General features: G+C 62.6%; 2 protein-coding genes across 6 annotated transcripts in view; both read right to left on the reverse strand.

Annotated features, from left to right (window-relative positions):
- Positions 1 to 347: 347 nt before the first annotated feature.
- On the reverse strand, positions 348 to 8,943 carry LHX3 (LIM homeobox 3). Of its 5 annotated transcripts, none has more exons than XM_033859059.2 (6): positions 8,841 to 8,943; positions 4,425 to 4,596; positions 3,652 to 3,854; positions 2,799 to 2,950; positions 2,528 to 2,699; positions 348 to 1,734 (listed from the first exon to the last, which is right to left on the reverse strand). In XM_033859059.2, exons 1-6 carry the CDS (start codon positions 8,926 to 8,928, stop codon positions 1,316 to 1,318), a joined length of 1,206 nt encoding a protein of 401 aa, XP_033714950.1. In that variant the 5' UTR covers positions 8,929 to 8,943; the 3' UTR covers positions 348 to 1,315. The 5 variants fall into 5 exon arrangements, with proteins under 5 accessions (XP_033714950.1, XP_033714949.1, XP_073662900.1 ...); XM_033859058.2 differs by lacking the exon at positions 8,841 to 8,943 and adding an exon at positions 6,767 to 7,000; XM_073806799.1 differs by lacking the exons at positions 2,799 to 2,950; positions 8,841 to 8,943 and adding an exon at positions 7,963 to 8,665.
- A 1,693-nt stretch (positions 8,944 to 10,636) lies between these two features.
- QSOX2 (quiescin sulfhydryl oxidase 2) overlaps positions 10,637 to 21,756 on the reverse strand; it is a 29,075-nt gene continuing 17,955 nt past the window's right edge. The window contains exons 9-12 of the mRNA XM_033859060.2: positions 20,425 to 20,547; positions 19,015 to 19,165; positions 15,182 to 15,370; positions 10,637 to 13,247 (exon numbers count right to left, since the gene is read on the reverse strand). Of these exons, the coding sequence (XP_033714951.1) occupies positions 12,703 to 13,247; positions 15,182 to 15,370; positions 19,015 to 19,165; positions 20,425 to 20,547 (1,008 nt within the window). The 3' untranslated portion in view covers positions 10,637 to 12,702. The remainder of the gene's footprint in view (positions 13,248 to 15,181; positions 15,371 to 19,014; positions 19,166 to 20,424; positions 20,548 to 21,756) is intronic.

Below are 21,756 nucleotides of genomic sequence, written 5' to 3' on the forward strand. Positions count from 1 at the left end.
TCTCTCACATCTCCTTCCAGTGCTCAGAAGCCTGGCTGAGATCCAGGGACAAAGGGGCCCCAGTTCACACCAGGTACCATCCCTGGCAAGGAGCCAACAACTACTCCAACGGGGCTTCCAGCTTTCAAAGAGCAGTCCCCCACTCCCAATGGCCCCCTCCGCCTGCACCCCCCAGCATCATGAAAGGTACGGGCTTTCCAACGACTCCTACTGACAAATTTATTGAAGTCTGGGAAAGAACCAATGGTCAGAGAATAAATAAAAGACAGGGGACGGTCACAAAACCAACAGGTAGCGTGGGATGCAGGCTTGAGGAATAACTTGGATTCACACCCAGCCAGCCTTTGTGTCCGTGGCAGGCGGCAGGCAGCAAAGCATCTGTCGAGGAGGGCAGCGCAGGCTCCGCGGAGCCCCTGCTCCAGCCTTCTCCAGCGGGGCGTCCAATCCTCCGGCAGTTGGAGCCCGTGGAGAGGGGGAACTGGGGGCTGTTTGGCAACGGAAATCGGGGGCCTGGGCTTAGCCTGGACGCTGAGGGCCTGGGGGCGGCTGTGACTGGTAGGGAGCTCCTTAGGGGCTTAAGGAGTCCATCTCCCCCCACCCCAGGGTAGTGGAGCCCAGAAGTACGGGAATATCTAGAGCCAGTTGCCCCAGGGGAGAGGGGTAAGGAGGTTCCTGGGGAAGGTAGGGGTTGGTGGCTGGGAGGCCCCCAGAGGGACCAGGAAGGGCACAGGTGTGGCCTCCTGCCTAGCCAGACAGGCCAATCTCTGACCTAACGGGGGGGGGGGGGCAGGGGGCTATAGAACTCAGACATATGGAGCCTGGGAAATGAAAGCACAATTAATATGTTTTTTTTTTTTAATTTTAGAAATTAAAGCATCTTCCGGCCTGAGGGCTGTGCTGGTCGGGGCAGAGGCCCCAGAGCGGAGTGAAGGGCTGGCCTTGTGTGTGTGTGTGTGTGTGTGTGTGTGTGTGACAGCTCCTGTTTGGAAACTGCAGCGAGCACTCGGTTAATTGGTCGATGAAGGGAGAAATCTGCCTACGAAACAAGGCTTGCTGAGTGGCCACCAGGTGGGCTGGCCCCTGTCCCAGGAGGAGCTTCTCAGACGGGAGCCTGGAGAGTCCCTCTGCCTAGGGGAGGGGGCTGCGGGGGGGGCCCTCCCTAAGTCCTCATCCTGTCCCCCGCCGGTGGCACTGCGTCCTGCAGGGGTCCAGGGCTTTGGGGACAGGAGAGCTCAGCTCAGACCACCCCCAGCCAGGGGCCGTGCTGCTGCCCAGACCCCTCGTGTCCGGTGCTCGGTGGGGCCGAGGGTCTCAGTCAGAACTGAGCGTGGTCCACCTCGTCCAGCCAGGAGGCGGGGCTGGCAGGGAAGTCGGGGTAGCCCCCGCTGCTCCCCGTGGAGAGGTCAGAGCTGGGTCCGTTCCCTGCCAGCACCCTCATGGGTGAGGGCCCCCCTGGGGCTCCCGAGGGCAGGAGCCCCAAGCCGGCATCCGGGTACACCAAGCTGGAGAGGAGGGGCTGGGGGCCAGGGAGGCTCTGCAGGGCAGCAGGGGATGGGGGGACGCCGTAGGGGCTGCCGGGGCGCAGCTCTCGGTACTGCTCCGGGCCGGCCAGGCCTCCATGCTCCAGCGGGAAGCTGCCTGGGGCCCCCGAGGGCCGGCCCAAGGCTGGGGCAGGCTCTCCCAGGCTGCCGTAGAGGCCGTTGGCAGGGCCCATTTCGACCATGGCTGGCTCATCTGCAGCAGAAGCAGAGGGCACTGCTCGGTGCCCACCGTCCGCCACCTCTGGCCCCGCTCAGTGCCCCCTGCAGGGGTGACCTGCCCCACGTCACACGACAGCTCAGCCCAAGTCTCTCACCCCTTCCACCCCTGAGCTTGTTCAGCTCAATCCCACCTGATGCCTAAGGAATGGTGGGCTCCCCTGGTGGGATCAGGGCCAGGAATAGTCCAGTCAGCGCCCGGGGCTCCAGTACGATCCCAAGGTTGCCCAATTATGCAGACAAGTTAAGTCCCAGAGAGGCTAGGTGAGCAGCTTAAGGTCACAAATGCTGGCAGAGTCTCTTGTACAAACTCTCTGAGGATGGACATTAAGGGGGGGGGGTCTTCCTGCTTTGGGAGGAGATAATCGGGTTCCGGAGAGGACCCTCCCCCAACTCCAAGCAGCTCGGACTTTTCATCACCCCCAAATTGTGCTGCCACCTTCCTAAAAATCATTGCAAGTGCCGCGGGGCAAAGACACCGTCCACACCCTCCCACCAGGACAAAGCCTGCAGAGGGACAGGCCCTCGGGTCACAGGGGTTCTGTCCCCCTCCAGAGGAACAGCAGTGGTCCTCAGTGGCCAAACCACAGGGCTTGGGGATGGGGGACCAGGGTCTATAAACGAGTGCTTTATAGGTGACGCTAAAGAGGCCAGGACCCAGGACGTTCAAATTTCCAGGCGCCCTACGGTCAATCAACCCAATGCTCTTCCCCGTTCGGGGCTGCCGCTCTGGGCGCCGCGGGTGAGGTGGCCGCCCGCGCCCGCCATACCGGTGAAGGAGACCTCGGCGTCGCTGTCCTGCCCCTCTTCCTGGACGCTGTCCTTGTCCGACTTCGAGCCGCCGCGGGCGCGCTTCATGTTACGGAAATACTGGCCCCAGCGCTGCCTGCCCGCGTCCTTCTTGAGCCTCTTTTCCTTGGCCCGGCGGTTCTGGAACCACACCTGGGGGCGGGGGCGGGTGAGTGGCCGGCGCCCTGGGACCCGGGGTGGCCCTTGTCGGCCAGCGGCTCGCAGGGCGGGCGGGGGGCGCCGGGCGCTGACCTGCACGACGCGCATGTCCAGGCCGGTCTCAGAGGAGAGCTGCTCGCGCACATGGCGCGCGGGCTTCGGCGAGGTGTTGTAGGCGCTCTTCAGCGTCTCCAGCTGCTTGGCCGTGATGGTCGTGCGCGGCCGTTTGGCCGTGGCCTCGGCCTCTGCACCGCGGGGAGCCGTGAGCCTGGGCCTGCTCCTGCAGCTGCCCATTGGTCCCACCCCCCCCCCAGGCGCGCGGACGTCGGGGCCACTGAGGCCGCCGCCGCCGCTGCGACAGCCCGTCTCGGCCGCGGAGGCCAGCGGGTTTCGCGGGACGCGGGCGCCGGGGAGCGATGGAGAAAACGCGGCGGGGGGCGTCCGGGCCCTGCGAGGGGCGGCCCTGCGGCGGCCTTCTTTAGGGACCCCGCGGCCCTGGATCGGGGCGCAGGCGCCTCCAGCCTCGGCCCCTCGCTGACAAGTGCCCCCCACCACCCCCCGGGTTCCTCTTTGTTCCAAGGGTGCGGGTAGGGCCGGATCTTCACGGTCAAGGATTTAGGAAGATAATTCAGACGCGGAAAGTTAATCCACATAATTCAGACCAACAGCCCTGCGCTCCCAAGGGCGGCGGCCACTAAGACCCCAGACCCCGGCTTCCCCGGAGCGGGTCTGATACTTGTTCCCGCCAACTCCAGCTCCGGGGCCTGGGGGTGGGAAGGCGCTTAACTTCTCGCCCCGTGGTGAATGCTTCGCAAAGGACCCTGGAGGGGAAGGATCCCTCCGCGCCCGATCCGGACTGGCCTTAGCCCCATTCTGCAGGCGAGGAAAGGGGAGGGTGGGCCCTGCCCAGGCCCATCCCGGGGACCATCGCCACCCCCCCACTGACCTCGCTGCTTGGCGGTCTCGTAGTCTGCCTTGCACACGAGCCGGCTGTCCTCCATGAGGTAGAACTCGTCTCCCGTGGCCAGCTGCCGCTTGCACACGACGCAGGCGAAGCAGTGCAGGTGGTACACGAAGTCCTGGGCGCGGCGCACCACCTGCGTGGGCGGGATGCCCAGCTGGCACGCGGCGCACTTGGTCCCGAAGCGCCTGCGGGACGCACAGGGCGCGGCTCAGCGCGGCGGGCGGATAGGAGAGCAGCTAACGCGGCGCCTCCGCGCAGGGCGCTTTCTGGAGGGAGGCTCCCCCCGGGCCCTGCCCCTGGTCGCCTGCCCGGCAGCTCCAGCAGAGCCGCACAGACTACCGAGAAGGGGATCCGGAGGCCCCGGGGAGCACGGCGGTCCTCTGTGCTGGAAGGGGAATGTGAATCCTGGTAGGCGCCCCATCCCCAGCATTAAGGACAAAAACAAGATCAAGATGAAGAGGGAGTCAGTCCAATAGAGCGCTACAAACTTGGGGTTACCTTCTTAACGACTGCTTCAATGATTCACAAAATTAATTACTTTAAAAAATTGCTCATGTGCTAGCCCAGCTGCCATCGGAGAGGCCCCAGAGCGCCCCGCCTGGGGAAAAGGAGGGGTTTGGGGATGGGGGCTTTCGGGGCTCCAGACTCGGTTATTGTGGGGGCCGGGGGAGTCCCTCAGGGTGGCCCGCTCTCGACCTCCTTTCCACTGGGCAGCCTGCAGCCAGCCCTTCCCTCCCAGGCGGCAGCCGGCTCACTTGAAGAAGTCGTCCTTGCAGTAGACGCTCTCCCCGCGGCTGAAGCAGCGCTCGGCCAGCGGCGTGCGGCAGTCGCTGCACCTGAGGCACCTGCTGTGCCAGTGGCGGTCCAGAGCCTTGAGGATGAAGCGGTCCAGGATGTGCTGGTCGCAGCCAGCACACAGGGGGATCTCTGCAGGCAGAGGAGCCACCAGTGGTCATGGGCACCACACAGAGAGGGAGAGGCCTCACCTTCCCCCACCCCCAGCTCCCGGGACCGGGCTGCCAGGAGACCCCCTTCCCCGCACACCCTCTTCCCCGGCCAGCCTGAGCGGCTGCCTAGCTCCCCAAGTTCAGGGAGTGCATGACTCCGAAGTCCACAGCCCGGCGCACAGTTGAAATTCACGACAACTGAAACTAGGTTTAGAAACCTGCCCATGAGCAGGAAGGTGCCCAGGCCATCCCATTAGGCCAGATACCTTCAACTGCAAAATGTTTCCAGTTCATGAAGGACGCACGTTGAGCTCAAATGAAACCCCCACCCCAGGGGCTCTCTTAGAGGCTGGGCTGGAAAACGGGTCCTTACCATCACTGGAGGCCAGGCACGTGTGGGTCGTGGGGCATCCGCCACCCAGCTGCCCTCATCACTTGCACAGTTAAGCATCATGGCGGCTAGGGGGTCCCTGCAGGGGTGGCTGCCTGGCCCCGGGGCCCTGTCTGCAGGCCACCAGAGTAAGCACTGCTGCCCTCCCTGTCTCTGGGCGGCTGTGAGGGTACTTGTGAGTGGATGGACACGTGGACCCTCTGTCCTCATGCTCAGACGTGGATGCCTGAGCTCACAGTAGGCAGTTTGCCCTCCCCACAGAGACACTTGGCTTCTGCTCCCCTGGGCCTGCAGGCCTCCAGGGGAACCAGGCTGGGGAAACGCAGGGAGCCACAGGTCCACGAGGGGCTTTGCAGGGTGCTCAGGGGGTGAGGACTCCCTGTTACATTAGAAAAGGTCTCTGGAGGGAAGAGAGCCACGAGCAGGAACTGGAACATACAAAAATATAGCACCACCGCACCACGCTCACCTCACTGACGGCGGACTCCTCCGGCCCCAGGCTGGCCTGGCAGCGGCGAGAGGGCCGGAGAGGGACCTCCCTCAGCCCCAGGAAACCACGAAGGACGGGGTCCCGCGTCGGGCAAAACCGCAGCCCTGGGTGTGGAGCCTGGGGATCTGCCGCCTGCCCTGACCCCCCAACCCCGGGCGGCGGTGGCAGGGCGGCCAGGACACCCGGCACAGAGCTGGTGGCTGGACAGGCCCGCGCAGCGCGGATTCAGCACCGCGGCCCGGACAGCGCCCCGGCCGTGTTACCCGCGGAGCCCGCGTCGGGCAAAAGCCGCTCCCGCCGCGCCCCTCGCACTCTCGCGAAGCCCTGGCGACCCGGGCCTTACGTTGCATGGCGACTCCGGACTTGGTGGGGTCTCCTACCGTCCGCGCTGGCGAGGCGCAGCAGAGCCTTGCGCCCGCCCGCCGATCCCCGCCGGCTCTCCTGAGCCGTTTCGCCCAGAGCCCGCACCCCTCCCTTCCTCTCTCTCCGCCCTCCCGCCCCTTCCTCCCAGCCCCTGTGGCCACCCCTCCCAGGAACCTTCGGAAAATAAATAAATAAGTAAGTAGGAGGCGGATGAGACCCCGCAGCCTGGATGCAACCCCTTTCCCACCTGCTCCATCCCTGCTGCTCCCCGCCCCTCCAGGGCCACCTCCATCTCCATCCTGCGGGTCCCGCCTGCTTGGAAGCCCGCGGAGAACCATCCCAGTTCACAGGAAGCCAAGGCGCTGGGGGCGAGACTGGTGCCACCGGGAAGTTGGGGGCCTTCCTGTAGGAGGACCAGCCCCGAGTGGGCCAACAGAGCAGGTGCGTGTGAGTGCAGACCCCTAGACCCCAGCTAGGGGTGTCCTACGGCCGGGGTCCAGCTCCACGCGGGCCCTTGCATTTGACTCTCTTCCCCTGGAAAGTGTGTAGGGTCTGGGTGCAGGCAGCCTTGCTGCAGATCCTCCTACGCCGTCGTCACTGGGTCTCACGTTTGTTCTCTGTGCGATCTCCCGATTAGGGCGAGTATTTCCTGAACCGGTCCTGGGACCCGGAGGCCCGCCTCCCTCCCCAGCCTGGGCACCACGACCAAACACCCGACAACACAGCTCCAGGGGCCCAAAGGCAGCCTCGCTGCTGGGTCGTGCTGTGCTGGGGACCTAGCACCTACTCCTGCCGGCGTTCCCCGGCTCCCGCCGCCTCCGTGGCCAGGCCGGGAAGGGAGCGAGGACCTCTGGGTCTCCACGGGGTCCGCCCTCCCGGGTGCAGCCGCTCGGCCCGGGCACCCACCTCGGCGCAGGTCTTCCCTCCGCGCCAGCAGCGCCAGCAGCAGGTCGCCGCCCGCCGACTCCCGGCCCGGGACCAGCTCCCCGCGCGCCTCCATGGGTTCCCGCCGCCCGGCGCCGCGGCTCTCCGGCCCTGAACTTTCCAGGGGCCCGGCGAGACCACGGCCTCAAAGGCCCCGGGCCGGCGTCTGAACGACTCCCGGCGCTGCTGGGCGCTGCGCCCGCGGGCCGCCCAGGGGCCCGGAGGCTCGGGCCGCGGGGAGGCGGAGCGGCGGGGGGCGGGGCCGCGGCGCGGGGCGGGGCCGGGGTCGCCGAGACGCGCCGGTGGCGGCCGCGGACTCCGCGCGCCTTTGCGCGGAGAACTGCTGTGCCCAGACGCCACCCCGAGTGCCCGGCCCGAGGGTGGGGACGCTCAGGGGAGGAGCCGGGCCGGAGCTGCCCGAGCCCGGCAGCTTCCTGCCCCGGCGCCGGCTCAGGGCTGAGGCCTGGGGCTCGGGCGTGAAAGCCCGCGGGCAGGCTGGGGGTCAGGGAGGGAGCCGGGTCCTACCGCCGCTGAGGCTCGGACGTGAGAGGCTACGTACGAGCTGGGAGGCTTGGTCACAATGTCTGGTCGCGTGAGCGCGACCCAACACCCAGGGAGGGTGAGTGTGGCGTCCAAAGGGCTCACAGCGAAGCCACCAGGAGCTGGACCCAACCTTCCCGCTCTGAGCAGCTTCTGGGCCCCACCCTTGGAACTGCAGCCCACAGTGGGCGCAGGGAAGCAGGGTGAGTCTCCGGAGGGAAACCCGGTGTCCTCGGCTCAGACTCCAGGATGAAGCCAAGACTCCAGGTCAGGAGGGATGGAGCTGGGAAAGCCGGGATCCACTCTCACGTCCCTCCACCCGCCAGCACCCCTGCCAGCACAGAAGAAAGCCCCCATGCCCGATTTTCCCACACCCTGCCCCCAGTCCAAACAGGTGAGCTTGCGGGAACGCACCATCCTTGCAGGTAGAGACGCACCTACCCCAGAGGGCATCCAGCACCTGGCCACAGGCCAGGCCACCCCCTGCAGTCACCCACAGTCAGCACACAGCAGGGTGGGCCCCTGGCAGCGCAGGGCATGGCGAGGGCAGGGACCCCAGGAAGCCCTGGGGGACTAGAGGTGGACGCCACCCTCCAAGAAGCTCCACCTGGGAGTCCCGCAGTAATGCCCCATCTCACCCTGCCTCCGCCTGGCCTCCAGTGGCCCGGTCTGCACACTTTAATTTGGAGGCCGGCCTGGAAGGACCTGGGCAGGAAAAGCATAGCTCCTCTTAGCTCTGAGCAGACCCCATGTCTCCGTCTGAGCAAAGCCCCATGCCGCCAGCGCCTGCCCCTTCACTCTGTGCTGCATTCGCTCCCCGGGACAGAGGAGGAGCGTGCAATCTGGGGAGCTGAGCGGGTGCTGGGTGCGCTGGGGTGTCGGCCGTTGAGTGTCAGCTGCTGCAGAGGCCTGCCTGAGAGGAGCCATGTGTGGTCCGACTGGGGAAGGGGCGGGCGGGCCCATGCGCTCGGCATCTGGCCGGCTGGCCAACAATGCCTCCATTATTTCCCAACGTCCTTGCGATCGAATGGCCCTTGGGGAGGCGGTTTAGGCAGTGGGCCGACCTCGGGGTCTCGGTGCCGCGCGGTTGGGCCGGCTGGCGAGGCCCGGGCTGGGCTGTGTGTGGGAGCTGAGACGCGTGGGGTCTCTGGATCTACTCGGCGGCCCTTTCTCTGCCCATCTCCTCCCCACTAGAAATGCCTATGAGGTCCCTTCTGTTCTTGGGGCTCTCCGCAAAAAGCCACGGACACTAGAGCGCAGGTCCAGTCTTCCCGAACCATCGCAGGGAGCTCCAGGCCCTCTGCCCACTCAGGGCTCTGCCAGCCTCCCGTCCCCTCACTCCGGTTCCCGTCTCATGTCCTGCCAGAGGTCTCCCCAGACTCTTTCCCTCCCTGCCCTTGGTGTGCTGCACCCATTCCTTCCTGCCGTCCCTCTGTTTGCCTCTGCCGACCCTGCTGTTTTTCCCCTCCGGGTCTTCCTGCCCAGGTTGGAGGCTGCGGGCAGGCGGGGCTCTTACCCCTAGTCCCGCTGAAGGTGCAGAGAGCGGCGGCTGCGGGGGGCCCGGGCCGATCTCGGTCGCCCTCGAGATCCGTTTCCAGCAGCATCGCGGCCGCGGGGCCAGGCCGGGGCCAAGTGGTGCGGGTCAGCGCTCCTTCCTCCTCCTCTGCGACCCCCGCCCCCGCCGGGAGGATTTGGCCCTCCCCGCGTCCCTGTGCGCGCAGAGCGGCCAGACGCAGGAGCCTCTGGGCCGGGCGCTGTCCGCGGTGCTGAAGGAGGCGCACAGCCGCCCCCCGCCCCCGCCCCCGCCCGCCGCCCCCCTTCCCAGGTCCCCGGTCCCTCGGCCCGCCCCGCCGCGTCCCCATCCCCTCCGCCGCCAGGCCTGGGCGGCAGCGGCAGCTGGCTGCGCCCTGAGCTCCAGGCCGGCCCGAGGGCTGGGGATTCGCCCCAAGCGGGTGCTCCACCCTGCCGTTCCTGCTCTTTCCTGCTCCCGGCCTCCTGGAAGGCAGCGTCCAGGCCGAGGGTTCTCCAGCCCCATCGGCCTCCAGACAGGCTCCTACTGAGGCTCTAGCTCCAGGTGCTGCCCCGTTCAACGGTTGCTTTAGGCGGGAGGAACTTTCTGCACGCCCGACCTCCCCAACACGCAATGCCCCCGGGTCTCAGGCCACAGCCCCCTTCCACTCCCCCAGGGCAGCGGGGAGGAAGGGCAGCTGGGGCGCCCCAACAGAAACTACTCAGAAGGACCCAAGAGCCGTGAGCGCCAAGACCCTAGGTGACAGGGGTTACCCGATGGTAAGCCTACACCGGCACCACACAGACCGGGCTGGGGGGCAGGGTGCCTGCCGGTCACTCAGTGCCAGCGGCTGCCTGTGCCCTTTCCGGACGGGGGCACAGACCGGCTGGGAAGGTGAATTCACAGAAACTGCAGTCAAGAGAACGCCCCTGAAGCCGCACTCGACCAAAGCAAGGCGGGGGAGGCGGGAGAAGAAATCAAAGTAGTTCACAGGGGCTTCCCTGGTGGTGCAGTGGTTAAGAATCCGCCTGCCAATGCAGGGGACACGGGTTCGAGCCCTGGTCCGGGAAGATCCCACATGCCGCGGAGCAACTGAGCCCGTGCGCCACAACTACTGAGCCCGTGCACCACAACTACTGAGCCTGTGCTCCGGAGCCCTCAAGCCACAACTACTGAAGCCCGTGAGCCTAGAGCCTGTGCTCCGCAACAAGAGAAGCCCCCGCTCGCCACAACTAGAGAAAGCCCACGTGCCGCAACGAAGACCCAATGCAACCAAAAATAAATAAATAAATAAAATAACTTAACAGTTCAGAACCGGAGGCAGCAAACAGGTGTTGGGGCAAAGCCGTGGGCATGAGGCAAACCTGGTGGCCGACTGCGAGGCTGGGCATTCAGGCCTGGCAGGAGTGGGGCGGCCCAGGAGAGTGGTGCGCAGGGAAGGCCAAGGTCTGGCAGCTCCCTCACCTGGGGGGGGGCCTCTCTGGTGCCTTGTGAGTAGGATTTACACCCATCGCAGTCACCATCCCGTCTCCCCTCTCGTGGGAGGAAGGGTGCTGTCCTGAGCCCACTCAGTCTAGCTCAGCTCCAAGAAGACCATCTATCATTCATCATCGATTTCTCATCTTTCACCTTCCACCTGACCCTTGGGCCATCTTCCAAAAAGCCTCTGGTTCAATACAAGAAATTCTGGGATTTCAGACGTCCTGTCCACACACCCGAGAAGGGAGAGGAGGCTTCGTCTGACACTCCCGCCCGACACCGCATCCCTTGCAGAGCTAGTGCTCACTTCAAAAGAATTACAATTTTTCCAAACATCGGATTTCTTTATTCTTAAAATGTGCACGTTATAGTTTACTTAAATACAAAATGTTCATTTTCCTTGCAGGTAAGAAATTTCACCGACATTTCCATGTCCATTAGCTTCTTTTTAATCAAAATCCTTCCATTAAAAATAAATATACATTTAAATTACCGAACTATTATATTCATTAGTCTCAATACTTACAACTTTAGAAAACAGAACTTAACCCTTGCCTAGAGGGAGCGTCCAGTTCTGATCAGCGACGGGACACAGCGCCCGTGGGCCACCTTGGCATGTCCTCTCCCTGACCTACTGCCCCTCAAGCTGCAGTATTATTACAAACGCGGAAGCCAGCGGCGCCCTTCAGCTAGGTTCTGTAAAGTACATAAGACGGGACACTTGCAAAACCACCCAGTTCCCACTGTCGAAAGAAACTGCCTTTAGGGGAGAAAAAGACGTTCAATACAAACCAAAAGGCAGTTTAATTAACGGTTCCAAGTATTTCCCTTTCGGTTCTCTGTAAATCTGCCCGGTTTTCAAGTTGCAAAGAAACAACAGGTGTCTTCAGTAACCCAGGCACACAACTTAGCCACGAAGACAAGCTCCTGGCTTTTAAAACACAAAGGCTCCCAGGGGTTAAAAAAGTGTCAAACAAGAAGAAACCTCTCACGGCAGAGAAGTGCAGGGGAAGCGGCGGCTGGGGAGCAGGTTCCTGCCCGGAGGCCTCCAGACCACGCCTCCCACTGAAGGTGACCACGCCTCCCACTGAAGGTGACCACGCCTCCCACTGAAGGTGACCACGAAGCTCCTGCGAGTTGTCCAAGGAATCAGCCCCCTATTCTCCCTAAGCTGCAACGGTCACATCCGCGTTACATGGTCACATGGTCAACGGTACTTAGTAAACACACAACTGGAACAGGCAGAGTAGGAAACACTGTTACAACCATCATAGTCACACACACAGACACATACACACGCGCAGGCGCGCGCACATGGGTACATCTGAGCCTGTGAGACAAACCAACAAAGCCACAAAGGATCTCAAAGGAAACGTTCCCTGCCATAGTTTGTTCTGTTTCTTTGTTTACATTTTCAGAGGCAAATTTACTTCCAAATGTTTTGGGTTTTACAAATAATGTGTTAAAACCATTCAATGTTAGAAAATTAATCATCGAAGCCTGGGGCACTGGGGCCCTGCACCAGGACCCACGGTGAAACAGCCCCAGGCAAATGAAGCTTGGCCCAGACCACAGTCTGCCCCGGGCGCCACCGGCTCCCTCACACCGAGCCCTAGGTTCTCACGGGGACTGGCAGGTGCTGGAGGATGACGACACAGGATCTCTTCAGAGATCCTGAAGGCAGCCCCCTCCCCAGAGGCCCTCCCCTCCCACAGTGGACGCAGACTGGGATTCGCTTACGGCCTCTGGTCACCAGATTAACAAGCACAGACGATGCCCCTGGAGACTAGAGGGGCACCACCCTGCCCCGCAAACCCACCGGCCCCCCTACCCCTCCACACTCTCATCTCCACGTCTGCAGAGCCCGGGACGACTGACTAAGGGGCTTCCCTTCCCCGGTCCGGAGCTGCCTTGGCGCCCGGAGATGTTCTCTTGCCTTAAGCAGAAACAATCAAGCGGCGAGTGAACCACTGAGATCACTGGCTTCGAGGAGCAGCGGGAAGGGGAGGCGTCCGGAGGCCCCAGCGGGGGAGGAAAGAGAGTGCGTTTTCTCCAGATCCCAGAGCGAGGCCTTGCAGTCTAGCAACTCGAGCTGAAAGCGGGCGGCAAAGCTCTGTTCGCGGGGCCTGGCCTCCCCACTTCTTTTTCAGACCCGGAAGAGTAAGAGCAGACAAGGCTTTCCGCTCCAGGATCTGTGCAAGGCGCCACCTGAGGGCCCCAGGAGTGCAGACAGTCTCGCCACGTGCCGGGTGCGGCCCCTGCAGGGAGAGCACGTGGGGGAGCACAGGGCGCCATGGAGGCGACACCAGGTCCGAGTGTTGACCGAATCCCTGATCTGAAGATTAAAGCTGCAGGCTTTCTGAAGGCGGTTCCGCGGCCTCGCCGCGTCCTACACGGACGGGTGGTGGTGCTTGACCTTCCACCGCTTGGACCGCACCCGGAAGAAGAAGTACATTAACATGAGGAACAAGGACGAGGCCACGTAGAGCACGACACACAGGCTCATGTCCAGGCTGGAGAAGCCCGTCCCCAGGAAGGCCGCCCCCGCCCCCGCCCCCCGGCGGCCCTCGGCCCCGCTCAGACTCCCGAGCTTCACGTCCAGCGCCTGGTGCGACCTCTCTGACAGGCGAGGCCTGGGGGGCAGCACGCCGGGAGGACGGAGACTCTCGGCACCTTGGTCTGCCGGCGGCTGCCCTGGGGAAGCATGGCCCCCGGCCCGCTCCGCGCCCGTGGCCGGGGCGCCTTCACCAGCGTCTCCCAAGTCCGAGGAGTACTTGTCCTCGAGGTTGTCGCTGCTGTAGTGCCGCTTCAGGAACAGGAGCACCTGGCCTTCGTTCCAGCTGGTCAGGCCCTTGATCTCCTCATGGCAGGCCGGGCAGAGGTCCGGAGTGGGCCACGGAACCTTTGGGAACTTTGGGTCCTCACTCGGGTGGCCTGTGAGGAGGAAGGGCCACTGTGAAGAGGCCTCCCGGCCACCTGACCGCCCACCCCGGCGCCGCGGGCCCCCATGCCTCCTGCCTGCCCACTACCGCCCTCTCCCTCCACGGTCTCCACTGCCACCGTCCAGTGGGGTCCACACGACGCTCCCCTCCCACGCGCCCTCCCTGCACAGCTGCCGGCGCAGCACCGCGCGTCCTCCCTCACGCCCTCTGGTGGATTCCCGGCCCACGGCACAGGGAGCCGTCCACACTCAGGCACCACCACTCACCTGGCCAGACCCCGCCCCAAACACCCAAGCGGGCTGGCAAGTTCCCAGCTCCACGCCCTTGACCTCGCAGCCCTGCTCGAGGGGCCCCCACCTCCGCTGTCCTCCCTTCCCTCAAGGTGCTCCCTCAGCATGCGGACGGGCCGAGGGGACCCTCTCCCCTGCCCTCCCTCGCTCCCTCGTTCGACACCCATGGGCAGAGTGCTGCCTGGGCTGTCAGCCAACGACTGGGGGGCAAGCCCTCGAGGCAGAGCCACGAAGCCCCCGCACTCGCAGCTGCACTTCCAAACTCCTGTTTCTCTTCCACTTGCGAGGCTGTGACAGCCCCGGACGCCCGGCTCCCACAGGCCCCGCTGACAGCAAGCGTGGCCCGTGGCCCTCCGGGCTCCTGGAACTCGCTGACCCGACTTGGGGCTGCCTCGCCACCTCAGAGTGCTTCCGGAAGCACACGTAAAGGGCATCGGTCAGTCTGTGGGCCTCCTGACTCGGCAGAGGCGCTCTCCTCCGGCCCGCTCGCCGTGCGCATGACGGGCCGCGGCTGGGCAGAAGCTGGAGGGCAACGCACACCACTCAGGGCCTGGGCGCGCCCCTTTGGGGTCTGCATCCAGCGGGGGGTTTGGATTCACACCCCGAGACGGGAGGAGATGCCAGAGTGTGTCCGGCGCAGCACTGCATGGACCTCAACCCCGAGGCCAGAGGCGGGACCGAGGGGGCTGGGGGGACGCGCAGAGTCTAAGGCGCCTTTCTGGCGCAGCACCTCGTGGGGCACAAGGCGGCGCCCGGACACGGCAGCCTGGCTGGAGTCTCGCCGGCTGCTCTGGGGCTGAGCACTGCCGGGACGGGGTCACCACGCGGCCCCTGAGAGGGCGGGCAGACTGACGCCCTGGCCGTGGAGCCGTCTGTACCAGGGCCACAGCGGAAGTGCCTTCACCTGCAGCCGAAGGCAAAGGACAAAGCCGCCAACGCGAGTGGCCGCGGCCACGTGACTGGAGCCGCGGCGGTCAGCTCCGAGTCCAAAGGAAAACCAATTCTCTTTAGTGCTTTAGCTGTAAGATGTTTTTATGATACGGTGGATTAAGTAAAAACCAATAGTTTAGTGGCATTTTCTATTCATCTCTAGTAAGATTTATTTCTCAGTGGATTATTTTTAAGCCTAATTTTAATCTACCATTGATTTAGGAACAGTTTGAATTACTTAACTCTGAGAAAATACACGCGCCCTAGTTTTTTTTAAACAAAACCACCCTGAGGAGTTTGGTCTACGGTCTGAGAGCAGGTTTTAACGACGCTAAAATTTTCCTTACTGAAAATTAATTATATTCCAAGTCTTCCACTGTCGAATTTACTCAGGGGCCTAGCGGGCTACCGAGGGGGACAGACGTTTCCGTTTCCACGCAGCCTGGGAGCCCTGCAGTGAGAGAACAATCTGGAATGCCGGGGACTGGCAGACGGGAATGGCTGTTGTCTCTGGCAGCTCCCTGGCCAACGTCACCAGGAAACTGACATCTGGTCAGGGCAGACGACCCGGCCGTGAGCCCCGCGGGCAGGCAGGCTGGCACGTGGCGGGCAGGCAGGGCGGTGGCGCAGCTCAGGTGCCATCCCCGCCACCCACAGCTCGGACTCCGCACCCAGGCACAGGCCACGCGGAGTGGCTTCCGCTCACCTGCCAAGCGGCTGTTGACCACGTTATGCTTCTTCCAAAGCCAGAGGATTGCCTGGTCCGGGGTTTTCACGGAATCCATCGATTCTTTAGCCATTTCCTCAAAATGCTCACCGCATTCCTTACACCCGAAGAAGACGTGAACGTACCTCCTGATGGCCTGCAGCACTGCCTGGGGGTCGTCTTCAAACCCTGCGGAGGGACCAAAGCATGTCGGACTATTTCCACCAGAACCGCAGGGCCTGGGGTGGCATCGGGGGAGCCAGGGACGAGCTGAGTGCCTGATACAGGCCGCGGGCCAGCCCCCTGGGTCCTCGCACGGACACGGGAAGAGACGGCTCCTTCCCAGACGCCCACCGCGACCGCAAGATGGCTGCTGCCCCGACACCACGCCAGATGCGCGCAACCCAAGAGCGGACGGCCGCCTGTGTCCAGCTGCCGGAGCCACTCCAGGACGTGCGCTGGCCCGCAGGAGAACGAGCCAGAGCCCTGGAGCTATTAGGTCTGCCAGGAGCCCCTACCCCACGCCCAGAGGTCCGGGCTCGCCCCAGGCTTGAGTCCCACGTGCGACTTTCCCCGCCCTACACGCGGACCCCGGAGCTCCTGCCGGGCGTGGCAGCCGCTCACTCGGAACCTGCAGTTGCTCTGCTTGGGGATCCTTGCAGAGCACAAGCCCGAGCACGAACCAGGCCTTAGGAGGGGCCTCCGGGCTTGCTGCCAGCCCCGCCCTGTGGCGGATCTTCCACGAAAGGGGCAGCGACGGTCACGGGCTGGTCAGCTGCTGGGGCTCCCTCTGGGAGCGACGGGGTGGCAGGCTGGTGAAGGTCTGCACTCTTTCAAAGAGGCCGAGCCCCTCCGTGTGAGGAAACCCTCCAGCATCTACCAGCCACACAGACGGTTTTCATCACCGGCTGTAAACACAGACCCTAACGGGAGGACAACGGGTGCCGAGTAAAGGCCCTGGGAGCGAGGGGCAAGACGTCTGCAGAAAACAACGTCCCCAAGAGCAGGACGACGCAGCCCGCAATGCGCCGAAAGGAGGACCCCTGAGGATGGCAGAGGGGCAGCAGCACAGGCCTGGACCAGAGTCCTGTCCAGACACTAACACGGGGGACTGGGCGTGCGAACAAGAGGCTGTGAGATGAAAGCAGATTAAATGTCAGCACTGAAAGGAATCCAGCAAAATAACTGGAAAAAAAGACGACGCGGTTTTGGAGGCTGAGCCCCTCTTAACGGCAGCCCTCACGAGCCACCTCTCTCTGTGGCCGGTGCGGTCCTGACGCCCAGGAAGCCGGACCCGCCCGGAGAGGCCTCGTGGGCCGTCAGCCTCGGCAGTCCTGCTCGGGTCGCTCAGAGAAGGCCCGAAGCCGCACGCCGCCACCTGCCCCGGGCTCCCAGTGTCTCCCAGGGCAGCCAGGGGGCACCCAGCCCCGAGGCCACGTGCACATGCTGCGGCCTCACTGTCGGCCGGGCGCTGCTGTCCCAGCTGCGGGCCTGTGGCTGGCATCTGCCGCGCCCGGCGGGGTAATCCTCCTTCCCGCGCCCCCACCGACCCACTGCACGCTCGGGCCACCCTAATCTTTAAAGTGGACAAGAACCTAAACCCCTACCTGTGGGGATTAGGGGCCGCGCAGGCTTTTCAGTCGATGGGGCTTAAGCGTGCAGCAAGGAGGAAAACCCTCCCAAGACATAATCCGGGTCTCAGTCTGACCCAATTCTTTCGGCGTGAGACAGACTCCTCGGATACTGCTTCCATTTGCGCGACGAGGAGAAAGCGCACTCGAGACCTCCTTCTTTGTGTGCTCTGTCATCCCGCTGCCCTCATTCTGCCGGCATCGGTGCTGAGGGACTTTACAGCGCGTCCCGGCGATGACCTCCTCCCTGCTGTCCCCACCTCCTTCTACGTGTCTCCCCGTTCTCAGCAGAACTTTCCGCACAACTGAGGCTCACGTCTCAGACGTGGGCTCCAGCGCCGCGGCCGGCGTCCCGCCGGGCAGTGCTGAGGCTCTGATCTCACCTGCTGTTGGGCTCCCGAGCTTTCTCCTGAACACACCCTACGTGTTCTGCTGTGAGATTCTTAAGAGAATTTTCGATTGAAAGCCCACCTCTCCCACTAGACCCCGGAGGAGTGGAAATCCAACGTCACCTGGAGCAGGGCCGGGGGTGGTAGAGATGTCTGAAGACGCCACATGCCCCTCTGCTGCTTCTCCCCGACAGGCGGCCTCTATCTCCCCACCATGAACCTGGGCTGGATGAGGCCTGTCTGAGCAACAGGCTGTGGCGGAAGTGATGCCCAGACCCCAAGGCCCCTCCCGGATGTGGCGATGCCCCGTGGGGAGCTGGCGCTGCCTGGGAGCCCGACCTTCTGAGTCTAGACCAGTCAGCCGCCGCCACCTGAGCGAGGCCACAGGTGAGCCCGTCCAAAGAGCCGAGCCCCAGAACCATGAGCAAAAACCTGGTGGTTGTTTTAAGCCACGGCGTCTGGGGTTCGTTTGTTACACAGCAAAAGGAAACTCTAAAAGAATTTTACAATTTTACGGAAAGAATATTTGGACAGTGTGGGTCCCAAAACTTCACTTTGACTTAATACAGACATCAGTGAACCTGAATGATTAAAAAAACAAAACTAGGACTTCCCTGGTGGCGCAGTGGTTAAGAATCCACCTGCCAATGCAGGGGACACGGGTTCGAGCCCTGGTCTGGGAAGATCCCACGTGCCGCGGAGCAACTAAGCCCGTGCACCACAACTACTGAACCTGCGCTCTAGAGCCCATGAGCCACAACTACTGAGCCCGTGTGCCACAACTACTGAAGCCCGCACGCCTAGAGCCCGTGCTCTGCAACAAGAGAAGCCACTGGAATGAGAAGCTCACGCACTGCAACGAAGAGTAGCCCCCACTCGCCACAGCTAGAGAAAGTCCGCGCGCAGCAACGAAGACCCAAAGCAGCCAATAAACAAACAAACAAATAAATAATAAAATAAAAAATAAAATAAGATACGGAACTAAAAGCAGACGTTCCCATGGCTGTCAGGGGCCCGCTGAAACCGAGAGGCACACACACAACGCAGTCCAGAGAGGATCCAAAAATCCAACACGTTTTTTAGCGCTTTGCGTGGGATATAAACGTGGTCCCACCTCCTGTAGCCACGTCTGTGTCATCGCCTACCCTCGTGGGCCTACTGGCTCACTTCTAACGAACAAACATGGCAGAGGTGACGGACTTAACACCACCGAGGGCCCCGATGAAGCCGGCTGCCTAGGGGGAGGCCACACGGCGAGGAAGGATAGCCCCCCATGTGGGGCGCAAGTGTCGGGAGGGTGTCTCTTCCTCTCTTCCCCACCGTCCCGGGCCAGCACTCTGCGCCCAGGCTCTGGGAGACCCGAAGCCGAAGACCCTGGTCAGGCCACACCTGAGCGCCCGCCCCACAGACGCCGCGAGATAAGGAGCGCGCGCTGCTCCAGGTGACTTGCTAGAAACACCAGGTCACCACACGCTTCTCCAAATGTGTTTCATTTACTCCCGTGTTCTTTAAAGCAAAGGAGGCGCTGACACCGAGCGGCGCTCCTGGCCAGCGCTCCCTCACCCCGCCCATGACTCCCATCCCCAGGGGTCAGCCAGGCCCTGGCCGTGAGGGAAGAGGGTGGGGACTCGGCTCCGGTACCCCGAGCCAGCACGGGGGCTGAGCAGACCTCCAGAAAAGACGCTCACCTCCACCCTCCTCAGAATGGACCCGGGGCCCCGTAAGGCACGTCACCCTCCGCGCGAGCTCGGGGCGGCCCCGGCAGGCAGCAGCGCAGCACCCGTGTCGGGTGGCCCAGGTGGGGACAGCTCACCTGTGCCGTCCAGCGCTTTTGGATGGGTCCCAGCTCGAACAGTCAAAGTGTGGAACAATTTCCACAGAGAACATGTGTAGCCCCTCAGCTCTGGTCGGCTTCCTTGACATCCAACCCACTTTATGTGATTAGTAAGGAATATTCCAGAAATCTGGGGGGGGGGGGTAGGAAAACAATAAGAGATAATTGAATTGTTAAAATTAGTTGGTGGTGGAATTCCCTGGTGGCGCAGTGGTTAGGAATCCGCCTGCCAAAGCAGGGGACACGGGTTCAAGCCCTGGTCAGAGAAGATTCCATGTGCCGCGGAGCAACTAAGCCCGTGCGCCACAACTACTGAGCCTGCGCTCTAGAGCCCGTGAGCCACAACTACTGAAGCCCGCGCGCCTAGAGCCCAGTAGCTGCAACTGGAGAAAGCCATGCACTGCAATGAAGACCCAACACAGCCAAAAAACCAAAAAAAGTTGGTGAATGTGGTCAGTCTTGATTGGGCGGTGGTTACACAGGGAGCACGTCTCTCAAAACTTCAACTGTACATCTCACCGTGTGTAAATTTAAATCCAATAACGAATAAATGAGAGAAAAAAAGTCTCTATTTTACTAAAAGAGTTCTCAAGATACGGAAACGTGGCCCGTTCTTTTCCAGTCCTTGGGGAGAAGGGAAGAGCTCACCTGTGTCCTCATGAAGCAGCCCTAGGCAGCATAAAGACACCCAGCCTTTCTGTTTTTTTGACACCCATTTTGTTTTAAAGTTAGAATTAGTTACAATGAAATTCATAGGAGAAGACTAATAACAAAAAAATTCAATTGTCAGGCAATTCTCCATGTGAATGAATAGGACCTTCACCTTACAAGCAGCGAGCTGAAGGCCGAAGGGCTGTAACAGCCCAGAAGTGGGGCTGTGAACTGCGCTCCGCGGGCGTCCCAGCCCCTCGGTCCCCACGGGTGACTGCACAGGCCCGGCCCCTGCGGGTCTGAGCCCCTGCTCTCGGCCACCTTCCCCGTCACACGGCTCAGGTCCCATGGAGCAGAGGCCAAGGCTAGAAACCGGCACCCACAGGGCCGCTGGAATCAGACCCCGGGGAGCCTACGCCCTGGAGCCTGCGGCCACCGACGCCGGCCCAAGACCCTGGCTGCACGCCCGGCCTGCACGGCAGCTCGACCCATCACCTTCATTCACTACTTTAAGTGTGAACTCTAGATGAGTTCACTAAAAAAACAGAAAACAAACCCTAATGCTTCACTGCCTGACAAAAGCCCCACCGTCTCGGTTGGCTGTCTGTCCCAGACCCAGGCAGAGGGAACCGGAGGTTGCCGTAGAAACCGGGCTGCAGAACCGGGGAGGGAGACTGGCGGTGCATCGGCCGAGGGCAGGTGCGGGGTCCCCCATGCTCGTCGAAGGGGCTGCCTCACCCGCATCTTGTTGTTGACCAGGTCGAGGACGGCGTCGTAGGGGATCCTGTCCAGGGGCAGGCTGGCCAGCCACTCCTGCAGTGTCTCCAGCAGCTTCCTGACCGGTGGCCGCCCGGGGAACAGCTGAGCAGGGAAGACCACACTCAAGGACGGGTCGGGAAGCGGCCCCCACGGCGCGGCCTCCCAGCGGCGGAGAGCGGGCCTGCCCTGCCCTGGACCCACCAGCTGGAGGGAGCAAGCGTCTCCAGTCCACCCAGGCTCCGACGGAGGACAGGGGTGGGGGTCTCTGGGGGAACTAGAGTTTCCCCAGAACACAGACAAGGGGAAGCCCGCACTGGACCCCATTCCTGCAGCTCCACCACCGCCCGGCACCCGGGACACAGCCACGCGTCCTCAGGCCCGGCGGCCACTTCACGACAACGGACCACACGGCCGCCGGGGGCCTTATTCATCACGTTGTCAAGGGCTTGTGGGCCTTTCTGAAATCACTGCCTACTCATCCCACGCTCCTCATGGTAATTCACGCTAATCCCGCCCGCTGTCCTGACACTCCCTCGCCTCCCCCGCTGCCAGCTCTGACTGTCAGACTAACTGGAAAAGGTATGCACACCCCTGAGGCTTCCACGCAAAGTGCCACTGCTGGCTAACTCCACGTCGACACTCAGGCCGCGCTGGCGGCCCGGGAGGCCTCGAGTGCAAGGATCCCAGCGGTCCTGCAGTCCTTCTGTGATGAACTTCGATTAGATGCTGCCAATGAGATGTGCAAATTCAAGGCTGGAAGAGCTCTCAGAAGCCTGGGCTGAGGCCGTACTAACAACGGCGCTGAGACAGATGTCGCTGCCTCAGCTACAGGAACAGCCAGAGCGGAAACATCGCATCTTCAGCTCTGCAAACTCTGGGTCTTGCCAACATTGGTTCCAGGGCACCATGACCAACGGACCAGCATTTAAAGTTTAAGTAAAGGGTAGAAAAGTTATTCAGAATAATTTATGCTGATCTGACTCACAGGCTCTGCCCACGTGTGGAGCCCTCCAGCGTGACGCTGGACTGGAACGAGGGCAGAGAACGCGAGGCACGTGCGCAGCAAGACCCCTGTCCCGACGCGGAGGGCGGGGGGGGGGGGGGGCGTCCCTAAGGAACGAGGACAGTGGGGGGCTCCGACCTCTGCGGGCGCAGCGTGAGGAGAACTGTCTAAACAGCTTCCGTTTATTCATTTGAAACAAATCAGGTGACTCCTTATTCCCTTAAACGTAAATTCGACTTCCTGAGTTTCTTCAAAGATCTTACAGCGTGAGTAAACCCTGACCAGCGGAAGTGTTGGCTGTGAAGCAC

Source organism: Tursiops truncatus, chromosome 6 (assembly GCF_011762595.2).
Source record: "Tursiops truncatus isolate mTurTru1 chromosome 6, mTurTru1.mat.Y, whole genome shotgun sequence".
Lineage (NCBI taxonomy): Eukaryota > Metazoa > Chordata > Mammalia > Artiodactyla > Delphinidae > Tursiops > Tursiops truncatus.